This window comes from Giraffa tippelskirchi, chromosome 4 (assembly GCF_054371585.1).
Source record: "Giraffa tippelskirchi isolate mGirTip1 chromosome 4, T2T-mGirTip1v1.2.pri, whole genome shotgun sequence".
Lineage (NCBI taxonomy): Eukaryota > Metazoa > Chordata > Mammalia > Artiodactyla > Giraffidae > Giraffa > Giraffa tippelskirchi.
The window spans coordinates 71,688,430-71,702,766 of NC_137278.1; the positions used below are offsets into that span (position 1 = coordinate 71,688,430).

The window sequence follows — 14,337 nt, forward strand, 5'->3', positions numbered from 1 at the left end:
CAGATGCCTTTTATCAGACATAGAACTTCAAGAACTGTGAAGGATGAGGCTTCCGTGGTGATCCAGTGGTTAAGAATCCACCTGCCAATGCAGGGGACATGGGTTCCATCCCTGGTCTGGGAAGATTCCAAATACTGCAGGGCAGCTAAGCTCGTGTGCCACAGCTAGTGAGTCCGTGAGCTGCAACTACTGAACCTGCAGGACCTATAGCCCATGCTCTCACACAAAGAGAAGCCACCACGATGAGAAGCCTGTGCACTGCAACTAGAGTAGACCCCACTTGTTGCAACTAGAAAAAGCCCACGCACAGCAGTGAAGACTTAGCACAAACAAAAATAAATAAATGAAAAAAAAAAACAATGGATTATTAAAAAAAAAACTGTGAAGGATGTGAGCTTTTACAGTACTTTCATGGTAACAAGCTTACTTGCTACAGTTTCATGGATGCTGGCAGAAAATATGACTCCTGGGTCAGAGACAAAGGAATTTATTACTCACAGCAAGCAACATGAGCTTCACAATCAGGGTTTGGGTCTCAGTTTTCCCATGGGGATGTGCAGAGCAGCCCAGTTGAATGCTGCTTAGGAAACCCTAATATTTTATAAAGGCTGCAAACAAATGTGTCTGACCTTTGCCCCAGAGGGAGCCATTATCTTTATTATACTGGACTGCAAACAAATCTGTCCTCCATTCTGAAGGAAGACACTTTTATTTTTCACATTTACCATACACATATTCTTGAAAATATAGTCTGCAAGAAAATACTGCAATGCCTCTGCTTGCAAGACGTGCAAAAGTGTGACACACCCTACTTCACCCCCATTAGGATGATTTAGGATGACTATTATAAAGGGAGAGAGGGAGAAAGGAAGAAAAGAACAAGTGTTGGAAAGGATATGGAGAAATAGGAACATTTGCACATTGCTGTGGGAATGTAAAAGGGTGCAGCTGCTTTAGAAAACTCTATTGTGGTTCCACAAACACACACAAAAAAACCCCAAAACTGAACACAGAATTATCATATCATCTGGTAATTTTACTTTTGGTGTCTACCTAAAAGAACTAAAAGGAGGGATTTAAACAGATACTTGTACACCAATGTTCACAGCAGCGTTATGTACAAGACCCAAAAGGTTGAAACAATGGAAATGTTCATCAATAGATGAATAGGTAAACAAAAGAAAAAGGAAGAGAACAAACAAAACCCAAAGTCAGTAGAAAAAAAGAAGTAAAGGTCATAGCACAAATAAATGAAACAGAGCCTAAAAAACAATAGAAAAGATCTAAAACTAAGATCTGGTTCTTTGGAAAAGCAATACTTTCAAAAAATAGCCTTTAAAAACATTCTGAAATTAAAACTTTTATCCTTCATCTGTATGACTCCAGCTTTTTAACACTGGTGGGGAAAGTGTATGTGTGCAGGAGTATAAAACCACCTACATCTATATTACCAACCCCCAAAAGACAGAGAAAGGACAAAAATGTTATAAAACAACATTTATTCTGTAATACTTTATCATAGTGAATTGCATCTCTTTGGTAAAAATAAACTTTATAAACAATTTAATAATCAGAGATTAGATACAAAAGCTAAACATTTGTTAAGTTGTTTTTAATATGAGCAAAGACTGGCAACTAAGAAGTGGTTCACTTGGACTGGTCTCTACTTACTGGCAGTTGTAACTCAAACTCAGGGTAATTTTTATCCTACGTTAGAAGAAAGGATAAGGACACAATAACTCAAATTTCTTAAATCAGAAACCATTCTTACACTTGCACTTAAAAATAAATAACAGTTACAATGAATTGGCAATTACACATTTTTATACACTATTTAAAGGCAACATAATACTTTAAAATTAAGCACTTAATAAGAAATGTACAACAATTTTGACAATGGCACTGGCAGTCAGATGCAAAAAAAAAATGTGTGCTTTAAGAAAAAATGGCAGTTATAACATTAAAATACTTTGTTTTTCAGAAAATAAATATTTTGACTACATCATTAATGTATTGAAGCAAACTCTGTTTAAATCAAAGCTTATATAACATTTCAAACAAAAAAAAAACCCTATAAAATATATATATGTAAACCAGAAAGCCTCAAAGTTTCTTAATTAAATGCTATGGTCTTCACAAAAGGTTGTTAAGCCACTGTAGCCTTTAAGACAATAGTCTTTACAGCTTTGTGAAGTATTCACAACCATTGCTTAAATTGCTGAGAAAGGCCTCCTGGTCTACCAAGACACACACACACACACACACACACACACACACACACCCCTTACACACACACACCCCTTACACACACACCCCTTACACACACACACACACCTTACACACACACACCCCTTACACACACACACCCCTTACACACACACACACCTTACACACACACACACACACCTTACACACACACACACACACACACACACACACCCCTTAACACTTTCTCTAACTTTGAATTCGTGGTCTACCAAGACAGACAGACAGACACACACACACCCCTTAACACTTTCTCTAACTTTGAATTCGTGGTCTACCAAGACAGACAGACACACACACACACCCCTTAACACTTTCTCTAACTTTGAATTCGTGGTCTACCAAGACACACACACACCCACCCCTTAACATTTTCTCTGACTTTGAATTCATGCTAACATATATTTAACTGACCACCTAGTATGACCCTTTACACAATGCCTCAGAGAGTAGGAAAAGAAAAAAATATGTATATTCTAAACTTTACTATATACAAAGGAGTCAAAGTTAAGAGAAGCCATGTTGGTTATAAGGAGGACAGGCAAGGCTCAAAGGTGGAAAAAAGTAGGTGATCCATCAATTCATTTTCCATGTAATGTTTTCTTTCTCTGAATTTGAAAAGTAAAACAAAACATGAACTAATTGAGTTATATATTGCACAAATAAATTTCAAAAATATATATTCATGAAACACTGATTCTATTTGGGATGTGCAAGATGAAGATTAATTGTTAAAACTTCTACTAGGGATCTATCATAAACTGAGATTGGCTGTAACAATTTATATTGATGCGAGGCAAATTATACGTTAGCTTAAGTCATAATTTTAAAAGACTGAAACTTTCCAGAATTTCCAAGTTGTCTTTTATTACAGTAAAATTTGCTAGTAATATATTCTTAGAAATACAATTTCCAGTCCATAGGACTAGAAATGACTTCCCTTAATTGGGTGGTAATTAGCCATGCTTTTATCTCAATACACCTAAGGAATGGGATTATGTCTATGGAAGTAATAAAGGGGGATGGTAATTAAAAAGGTTCTTCCCCTTAAAAATAACTGCCTTGGTAAATCAGCACATGGAAAGTGATACAATGAATTCTATATAAGAATTCAATAAAGCATCCTGTAACTTCTTCCTGTTGGCATTTAGTGTGAAAGTTTATTGACTTTGCTAGTGATGAACGTAACTTTTAACTTTTAAATTTGTGGTAAGAGTACATGAAGAGGGAAAGAAAATCAAGTTTAAAAGTTATTGCTATTTATATTAAGACAAAAATAACTTTAAAGATCTTTATTTGAACTGGGAATGACTCTCCCTTCCTTAGATCATTTTCCTTTACTTACAAAGACTAATGATCTAATGGACAAGAACCAGAGAGAACATCTGTAGTACAGAATTTCAGTTAACAAAATAAAGTGGAACCTGATCATTTAAACACTGTTAATAAGGTCTATCCAGAGGACCACAGTAAACAGCTTAAAATATTTTGTTATTAAAATGATTTTTATAATCTGTGTACTATTTGTGTGTATACGTGTGTGTGTGTGTGTGTGTGTGTGTGTGTGTGTGTGTGTGTGTGTGTGTGTGTGTGTGTGTGTGTGCGCGCGTGCTAGTCTCTCAGTCATGTTTGACTCTGCAACCCCATGGGCTGTAGCCCACCAGGCTCTTCTGTCCATAGAATTATCCAGGCAAAAATAATGGAGTGCGTAGTCATCCCCTTCTCCAGAGGATCTTCCCAACTCAGGGAGTGAAGCTGGGCCTCCTGCACTGAAGGCAGATTCTTTACCACTGAGCCACCAGAGAAGCCCCATGTACTATTTATACTGTGGTAAAAACAATTTAACAATTTTTGGTGTTATGTTCACTGTGCATAGTAAAAGATGTTAACTTAGGTTAGCAACTTTTTGCAGCAGATGTGATATATATGAAGAACAAAAAATTCAATACCTCATCCTGCATACTTATTATCAACAAATTGAAAGATTATTATTTTCAACAGCAGCAATTCTATTAATGTGGCTATCCAGGTTCAACTACAATTAACATGGAAACAGGACAGATGAAGTTGTTATCCCTGACTTAATGTCTTGCCAACTGAAAAAGACATTTTCATTATGCTTCTCATTTGACAGTTTTGCCCAAATAAACTCAACAAGTTAAAAGAAAAATATGTCTTTAAAAAAAAAAATGCTTTATCATCATAGAAACAGCCAAAAGTTAACAAACCAAAATCACAAGCTTATGTGTCTATGTATGTATATGTATACATGAAATTATCAGAAAATAAAAGCAAGGTCATTGTCCATGAAACAGGATGTATCATGAGATAAGACTGAACTTTTAGAAAGCTGCTTTTGCCATTGTAAAAAAATACATTACGAGTAAGTTTAGCTTTATTAGTATCCTTTGTCCTTTTTGAATGATACAGTCAAGCTATATAAATGATATGGAAAAATGTGTATCATATAAGCAGATTTGTTCAAATACTGAAAAAGGCCTTGGTCAATACACATTTGGAAGAGTAACAAAATCTTTCAGGATGGATGTAATGGCACATAATTACACTGCCTCCTTAAAAGGATGTATAAAATTTTATACAAATTTTAAAATCCATGAAGGCATTTTATATCTACATTTTTGTTAAATCCTTTAACTTAATTGGGTGCACATACAAATTTAATTCATACAAAGCTTGAATAGAATTTTTTTCCTAAATGATCTACCTTTATTTATGATGACATAAATAACACATATTCAAATGTTTATATTAGATTACACTCCATTTGTGTAATTTTCAGAATGCAGTACATTTAACAAGCCAATGAAAGATCCTCTTATTGCAAAAGTGTGCCTAAATGGGACTCGATGGCTATATCCTTTCATTGGCTACTTTCTCCTCAACAAAGACAGCTAGTGGCTAAAATCAAAATAACGGTTGCAAAACACTTTGGGAAAGAATAAATGGCTCCAATCGACACTATGGAATATCTGGGAAGTTAAAAAATTTGAAAAAATAATATTGTAACAGGAATTGAAGTGTTCTTAGATGAAATTACATCACAAAATTGCCTTTTTAAATCTTAGAACTTTTTGCTATCTCTTTGCCAATGTATGCAAAAGGAACTTTCTGGACATTTAGGATCTTTTCCAACTTACATTTAACTTTGTTCATGTGTCAACAAAAAATAATTAAAAACAAAAATTAAGACAAAATATTCAAATCTCATCCTACTGGATTACATGTGTCAAGAGAAGAGTATGTGAGGAAGAAAGCAGCAAAATTTCTAGCTGGATCAGCAACTATAGTTAATTACAGATAGGAAAAGAAAATGAAAAAAAAGTTAGAGTTGCCAGTTCTTACACTTGGACATATTAACAGAACAAAAGACTTCCCTACAAGTTTAAGACAGAGGCTCGGGACTTTTTTTTTTTTTACATAAAATTTCCAATCTTGGAGACACTTATCACAAAAATTATGCTTTTAGGATTTCACATCATATTGATGATTGGGCATGATCCTAACAGCAATTATTTTATAAAAATTCAAAAAACAAAAATATTTTGAAATAAACAAGTAATTAGCACCCCTTCCCTACCCTAAAACAAAAGAAGTCCACTATGGCTTTGATATCCCTTGTAAAGAATTAAGTAGAAGAGTATTGCCACATTTAAAAATAATTTCACACTAGTAAGTATTTCTATTTTTTCCGCTGCTTTTGATTCTGTGTCTTTGCAGTACTTATTAGGGAACCTAGACATGTACGAATACCAGCAAGGTGGAGCAGAGATCCAGCTGCCTCTTTGAGCTCCTCATCAATTTCTTGACATGCCTGTTTTCGCATCTTTTTGTCTGGCTGCCCCTTTTCAGTGGTATCTGCACAAGCCTGAGATGCATAGCCACTGTCTCCAAGAGGATCATCTTCATAATCAACGTCTGTGTCTTCTTCACTGTGAAATCCTTCACTGCCATCACTTCCTACATGGCTACTCTTTGGGATAAATTCATACACCTCATCCACAGAAGACAGAGAAGACACACTAGACCTGGACGCACAACGCTGTGCTGCCATGCTACTTGCGCTGTAATTGTGGTCTTCCTTTGGATCAATGCTGGTGGCTAAAGAATCACTCTCATGTAATCGCATAGCACTGGAATGATTAAATGCACTGCTATAACTCCTCTTTTTTTGAATTGCTGTTTTAAGAGGCAGAGGCTTCTCACCTGTGGAAAATAAAGCTTCCATCAGTAAATCAAATGCATCTGATTGCAGAAACAGCCCATTTAAAACTATCACATCACTCCTGAATAAGTGCTTTAGACCGGCGATGTTTCGTGGGTCTTTAAATTTTATGCAGACCATCATCCTGTAGGAATCAATCTAAAATATTTTTAAACGACTTAATGGTATGTCTTGACCTTCCCATGGAAAATACAATTATTTTGAGCTGCTTGCAGAAAATGCCTCAATATTAATGTGTCACTGGTTAGCTAACAATTTCCTTGTTGATATTTAGGTTGTTGCCAGTTTTTCACTATTACAAGTAATACTGCAATGAAAATCCTTATACATGCGTTTTCTTACACATATGGAATTTTTCTAGGAGAGATGAAAAGAAACAGAATTACTAAGTCAAAATTATATACATTTTAAATGTTAGTTGGTATTTCCAAATTGTCTTCCAAAATAGTTGCATCAATTTATATCCTACATTGCATGACAACACCCAGTTCCTACACTTAACCTCTAATATTATCAATCATTTTAATTTTTCATAATCTCATGACAAAAAGATATTATCTCAATATTGTTTCATTTTGCATCTCCTTGATTTCTAGAGAAGCTGTATCTTTTCAAATGTGCACTGTCCATCCGTATATTTCCTCCTCTGAGGCCTAGCTCGGAGAAGGCAATGGCACCCCACTCCAGTACTCTTGCCTGGAAAATCCCATGGACGGAGGAGCCTGGTAGGCTACAGTCCATGGGGTCGCTAAGAGTCGGACACTACTGAGCGACTTTACTTTCACTTTTCCCTTTCATGCACTGGAGAAGGAAATGGCAACCCACTCCAGTATTCTTGCCTGGAGAATCCCAGGGACAGCGGAGCCTGGTGGGCTGCCGTCTATGGGGTCGCACAGAGTCGGACACGACTGAAGCGACTTAGCAGCAGCAGAGGCCTAGCTATTCATCTATTTTGTTGAACTGTTTTCTTATTTCTTACTTATAGAATCTTTTTATGTTATGCACATATGTATACTCAACATTATTCCTTTGTCTGCTATATACAGTGAAGAAATACGTCATCTCAGTATTATGCTTGTGTTACTTTTCTTACAGATATCTGCTGTTGTCAGAACTCTAAATAAGAGTTTGATGTTTAATTAAATTTACACAGCTTTTATGGATTTCGCATGTCAAAGATAGCTTTTCTCATTTCAAGGTTACAAGCATACTTTCTATGTTTGCTTATTCATAGCTTTCATTTTTACTTTTATTCATTTCTTTAAAATATTTATTTTTATTTATTTATTTAGATGCACCAGGTCTTAGTTGCAGAATGTGGGATCTTCAATCTTTCGTTGTGGCACATGAGATCTTTTGTTGTAGCATATGGGATCTAGTTCCCTAACCAGGGATTGAACCTGGGTCCCCTGCACTGAGAGCACAGAGTCTTGTCCACTGGACCACCAGGGACATCTCTATTTTCACTTTTAAATCTTTAAGCTTAATTTCTAAACATGCTATTTATTTCTTCATTTCTTGGTCAATGTAACAAGAATTATCATAGCATTAACCTCAATTTCACAACTGCTCACATAAATTAAAAGAAAATAAAACAGAAACTAAGTTATTCAGATGAAAACACAACCTAGTTAGAAAGAAGTAATTTTGCCTGTAACACTGAAATATTTAGCGTCCTAAATGACATTTGAAATGTGCTCACAAAAAAGAAAAGCATGATTGCTTACATTCCAAAATTCCTTGTTCTATAGAAGTATTTAAAAGCATCATTGCAGTCACAGCATCAATATCAGATTCTAAAAAAGGAAAAGAGTGATAATATTAATGTTCTTTATAAAAAAGAGGCTATTATAGTATATGCATGTACCCAAAGGTAACCAACATTAAGGTTTTGGTGTATTTTTTACTTAAAAAAAATGTATACTGTATGTAATATATGTAATTTATACACACACACATATATAGATGTCAAATATATACATAGACACAAACACATACAAATAAATGTACAAAACGAGACTTATTATTTTATAATCTACTTTTGTTCACTTAAAATTATGAACAATATTGTATAAAGGAGAATTGAGAGGTACTAGAGATAATGAAAGTTTTCTTCTTTAATTATTCACAATGAAAATAAGAACCTGACCTGCATTTCAATAAGGACTGCCCTTAAACAATTACATTAGCTAAGAACACACATAAATATTAGCACTGTCTTTAGTCATAATTACATGCAAGCCTATAAGTACTACAATTATGGATATTCCATAAGAAAAATGGATTTTAATAGGCTGGTAAAACCAGCAGGTTCTATTCCAGAGGTCATTATGCTCTCATATCTACTTTTGCACTAGAAGTTCCTGTACATCTTGGCAATCTGTTAGCCTTTATAACTGTAATCGAATAAAAGTAAAATGGTACAATCTAAAATGTTAAGGAAAGTTAGAAAATGTTTACAAATTTTAGATTATAAAGGATAGGTTTAAAACAAGACTCAAAAACATTCCATTTCTGCCTCAAAGTTGGAAAATTTTTATTATCCCCAAATTTTATATTTTATTTATAATATCTAATTATAAAATTATATTAGATAATAAAGTCATGTTCCTCATCTTGACCACAAACTCTGAAAAGGCAGGAAATGTTATGATCTTAAAAAATAGGTGTAAGTAAATCAGAAGATTGTTGCTATGAGAGAGCACATACTGTTCTCCCTTGAATAAAGTGTGATCTCATTAATCAGAGTTTCTATATGAATGTCTTTCCAATTAGACTGTCAGCTCCCTTAAGGTAAGAATCATGTCTTATCCTCTGTATTCCTTAATCCCTGGAACAAACAGTAGTTCCCTGATAAATGAGTGAAGAATATATTCTATCTCTGCCACATCTCCTTTCTTTAGATTAAGCTGATTATCACCAAATTACTAAGCCCTTGTTGGCATGTTCTAAGTATTATTAACTCATCTCACTCTCATAAGTTTATGATGTGGTACTATTAGTATTTCCATCTTAAAGATGAGAAAATGGACAAAGAGGGATCTCTAGGAACGATACAGATGGGATTTAAACCTGTGCAGTCTACCTCCAGAATCCATGCCTTCAATTTGTAATCTCTCATCATCCCTCAACACTTACCAAGTATCTATAATTAGAGTAGGAAATTTTGCAGGAAATCATAGAGTATAACGGAAATTCTCTATTCTGTTACCCATTCAACAAATTGAGTGTCCTATCTGACACTCCAGGCTGAAAACAAAACAGGAAAATCCCTGACTCTCAGAACACAAAGAAATACAACTTCTGAGAGATAAACACTAGGGAGAAGAAAACTGGAGGGAAGGAAGATGGAGAATGTGGGGAAAAGTAGTTGCAACTTTAAATACAGAGGTTAGGGAAGGCCTCAAGGAAAGGTAATAGTTGAGCAAAAACCTCAGGAAGGTGAAAGAATGGAAACCATGAAGATATTCAAAGGAAAAGCATTTCAGGCAGAAAAAAAAAAAAAAATCAAGTTAAAAAGAACTTGAATCAATGATTCCCACGTCACAGACGCTAGTAAAACGAAGACCTCTCCAATTGCCATCTTTTAAATGAGACTTAACTATAATAGAGTTCAGTATTCTAACATGTCTTTAAAGAAAAAAAGCTAGTACAGCTCTAGCCCATATTGTATCTCTGTGTGAATTGGAAAAAAAGCAACTGGCCTCCAGGTGAATGCTTCTCTAAACCAGGGCACACAGCTTGAGGACTGGGTGTGGTCCAGTCCTTCTGAAATCAGCCCACTCATTGTCTCAGCCAGGTGTCCTTTGTGCAGGGTGCAACCTGGGTGGCATTATACTAACAGAGAGACTTCTGTTCCACGAAATAATTTTTTTCTTTTAATAAAGAAAAAAAATTTTTTTTTAAAAAAGGAGGAATGGTGGTGAGGGAAAGAATCTAATACTGAAATGAGTTACAACAAGTAACCAATTTCAGGAAATTTATTAATCTTATAAATGAAGCACCTATAAAAGATTCTTAACTTTAAAAATTAGTATACCTTTATAGTTAGTATAGGGGCTTCTCTGGTGGCTCAGAAGGTTAAGAATCTTGCCTACAATGCGGGAGACCAGGTTTCGATCCCTGGGTTGGAAAGATCCCTTGGAGAAGGGAATGGTAACCCACTCCATATTCTTGCATGGAGAATTCCACGGACAGAGGAGCCTGGAGGCGATAGACCATGGGGTCTCAAAGAGTCAGATACGATTGAGCAACTAACACTTTCACTTTCTGTAACAGTAGAAATCATAGGAAAATTGTTCTTTAAATACAAATTCTTGTAGGAATTTGTTACAGCCAAATTAATTTGAATAGTCCAATATGAAATTACTTCTTTGCAAAAGGATTTTATCTGCATCTGACTTTGATTTAGAACATTCGTTAAATATGCTCCCCACAACATCTTGTCAATTAACTCAAAAAAAGTTTAACTTCAACATTAAAATAGGCACCAGAGAAATGATCCCATCTGGTAATCAAGAACACCTGATTATCCGACATGGTAGAAGTGTGGAGCCCTAACCACTGAATCACCAGGGAAGTCTCCTATCCAACACTGTAAATCAACTATACTTCAATAAACACCACCACCACCTAATTATCAATGATTTGTCCAAAGTACATTCTTGAACTTCTTGGAACAAAAGCAACAAAACTGTGTAGGTTTTACAATTCTTATTTATAGTACCAAATCAGTTTTGGTATTAAAATTAAACTTAAGACTTACTTATTGTCACAGCTGAAAACACTTTATAATGTTTTTTTCATTAATAAGTATAGGGTTGGTTCAGGTTTTTCCATAACATCTTACTGAAAAATCTGAAAAAACTTTTTGGTCAACTCAATACCTTTTGCAATTTTAAAGATGGCTCTGTGTTCTTAATAAACATACTATTAGCTATATTATCTAACATATTCAGTTTATGAAGAATGAAAATTTCATTTTTTATAAAGTCTTTTGTATATACTTTCTCTGACACTATTTAGGTTAATCCAATAATTCACTTCCAGCTTAAAGTCATTTGTCATTAGAGCCATGAGAGCCATCCAAACAGTGAGTTAAATAATAACAACAATAACCTGTTAAAAGTCATATTAAACAGTATTAAACAGTTCCCTTTTTATCCTTCATAGTTCTGACTAGAGTTCAAAATATGCTACTGATTTAATAACTGGTTCAAATAAATCTCTGTCAAAACTGTTAACTTATGCTTCCTAGTTTATATTTTCTTAGCCTTGATGCTAAGAAATTATTAACAATAATTGAGAGAAAATTAAAAAGACATCAGTTTTAACTATGTGAAAGTAAGAGTTATAATAAGACAAACAAGTTTCTATTACCTGATTCTCAGTCCATTTGCTTAAGGAATGATATGAGAACCACAGTGGCAGAATTTGAATGATTATAATCCAAGTATTAACTATAGCAGGATTTACTGCCTTTATCAAAACCAGTATACACATTTACAGAGCACCCAAACAAGGAAGCTATTTCTCATGATTCTTCAAAGTAGAGTGATTTCAATAAACTACTAGTATGTGAAGCTGTTTGGACTACCAGTTTACTTTCATTTTAATTAAGATACAAATTATGCTAATTTGTAAACTTAAATTTGAACTTAGGTTTGCATTTAGTTTCTACCTTCATCATTAACTATCTGAATTTTATATTTGCTTGTAATATGCTACATACACTTTAGTGCTTAAATATATATACTAAAATTTACTAATTAGACTATGGTTCCATTTTTGTCTTCTTTGTTCACTGATGCATCCTTGGTGCCTAGAATAGTGACTAGCATACAAGTGCACTCAATAAATATTTTTCAACACATGAATTTACTACAAACCCACACCAAATAAAAATATTGACCAAAAAAGGTTTTGTTCTGCTATCTCAGTATGAGATTTCTCTGCCTCCTGCTGCCTATTATACAACACTGTAACATTGCTATTGGCCAGATAGACTTTAAAAAGGATAATTCTATGAAGTGACACGATGAATTTTATATTCGATTCTACTATTATTTTCTTAGACTCCAAAATCACTGTGGACAGTGACTGCAGCCATGAAATTAAAAGACACTTGGTCCTTGGAAGAAAAGCTATGACAAATCTAGACAGCATATTAAAAATCAGAGACATTACTTTGTCAATAAAGGTCCATCTAGTCAAAGCTATGGTTTTTCCAGTAGTCATGTACTGATGTGAGAGTTGCACCTAAAAGAAGGCTGAGTGCTGAAGAACTGATGCTTTCAAACTGTGGTGTAGGAGAAGACTCTTGAGAATCCCTTGGACAGCAAGATCAAACCAGTCAATCCTAAAGGAAATCAGTCCTGAATTTTCATTGGAAGGACTGATGCTAAAGCTGAAGCTCCAATACTTTGGCCACCTGATGTGAAGAACTGACTCACTGGAAAAGACTGATGCTGGGAAATACTGAAGGCAGGAGGAGAAGGGGATGAAAGAGGATGAGATGGTTGGATGGCATCACTGACTCAACGAACATGAGTTTGGGCAAACTGAGAGATGGTGAAGGACAGGGAAGCCTCGCATGCAGCAGTCCATGGAGTCGCAAAGAGTCAGATATGACTGAGCAACTGAACAACAACAAAGTTGGAGCCAACACTGAAATTTCAGTGATATTTACAAAACACAAAACTGACAATGTCACCTTATTCTTTAAAGACCTTCAGTAGTTCCCCTAACTCCTCATATCTGGTAGGAGTGCAGGCTCTGAAACCAGAGTTCCTTCTATACCATTTACTGGTTGTGTAACCTTAAGAAAGTTACTTAATCTCTCCAAAGTTACAGATCTCTCCCCTTATTTGTAAAAGGGGGTAACAAAACCTCAGAGTTGTTGTAAGGATTAAGTGAAATAATGCAAGCAAAACACCACAGTCAGGAACTCAGTGTAAACTAATGCTACAGTTACAGGAAGAAGTTCCACCTTATTATGCTAAAGAAGCTCTCCTTGATTTGGCTAATGCCTGCTTAAACTTTTTCATTTGCTTTGCCCATGCTAAACGATCACATCTATAGCTACAGGACCAAGGCTACTTAGTCTTCTATGCCCTTAGGTTTCAGCCATGCTTACCAACCCGCAGTTCATAGCAATTGTCCCAGACCAAACCTCTAACCAAGGTTAGTATCCCTCCATCTTTTGAGGCCCAGAGCTCAGGCATCACACTTTCTTCTCTCAGAGGCCTTTCCCGACCTACCTCTAAGCTTAATTTGCCACCCACTTCCTTTTCTCCCAATGTGTTCTGTATAATTCTAATCAATTAAACAAGAATTAATTCTTCAATTAAACTGTATATTTTCTGAGACTAGGGCCTGGGTCTCTTTCTGCATATCCCAAGGCACCCAGAATTCAGTGATTAGCACAATGGATGAATTCAACAAGTACTTGAATGTTTAATCAATTTATTGCTGTATTTTTCAAACTTTTCCCTAGAAATAATATCAAGAGTTAAGAAAAAGCAAATTTCCTCAGAATCTGTGTATATGTACTAAATCAACCTGATTTAAATATAAAATTTCTTAAAGTTTTTGTGTGGTACAGTATTTCATTTTTCTCCTAAAACTTATGAGAGATGATGGATAATACATATAACTCATTAGATGAAGAAGTACCTATGCTCTCCTTGTGGAAGCTGATCCCCAAAGGAAGAAGCAGAATTAGGATGGAACAGAACAAGAACAAGAAGAAATTCTAAATAAACCCTAGAATTCAACAGAGAAAATGTTCTCAAAATGTGCATATGAGCTAAAGCTTAAAAGACTATGGG

The 14,337-nt window shown here is 35.0% G+C and overlaps 1 protein-coding gene, 1 long non-coding RNA gene and 1 other non-coding gene across 10 annotated transcripts in view; all 3 read right to left on the reverse strand.

Annotated features, from left to right (window-relative positions):
* Nucleotides 1-1,482: 1,482 nt before the first annotated feature.
* LOC145546598 (uncharacterized) lies at nt 1,483-3,821 on the reverse strand. The gene is made up of 2 exons (XR_014083067.1): nt 2,407-3,821; nt 1,483-2,237 (listed from the first exon to the last, which is right to left on the reverse strand). It is a non-coding gene; the product is annotated as an uncharacterized LOC145546598 (long non-coding RNA).
* Nucleotides 3,822-4,645: 824 nt separating this feature from the next.
* The window catches only part of FOXN2 (forkhead box N2), a 60,353-nt gene continuing 50,661 nt past the window's right edge, over nt 4,646-14,337 (reverse strand). For all 8 annotated transcript variants that reach the window (XM_081593784.1, XM_081593789.1, XM_081593782.1 and 5 more), the window contains 2 exons: nt 8,236-8,304; nt 4,646-6,489 (listed from right to left, as the gene is read on the reverse strand). In XM_081593784.1, coding sequence (XP_081449910.1) covers nt 5,966-6,489; nt 8,236-8,304 — 593 coding nt within the window. In that variant the 3' untranslated portion in view covers nt 4,646-5,965. The remainder of the gene's footprint in view (nt 6,490-8,235; nt 8,305-14,337) is intronic.
* Nucleotides 7,888-7,960, reverse strand: TRNAE-CUC (transfer RNA glutamic acid (anticodon CUC)). Its single transcript has one exon. It is a non-coding gene; the product is annotated as a tRNA-Glu (tRNA).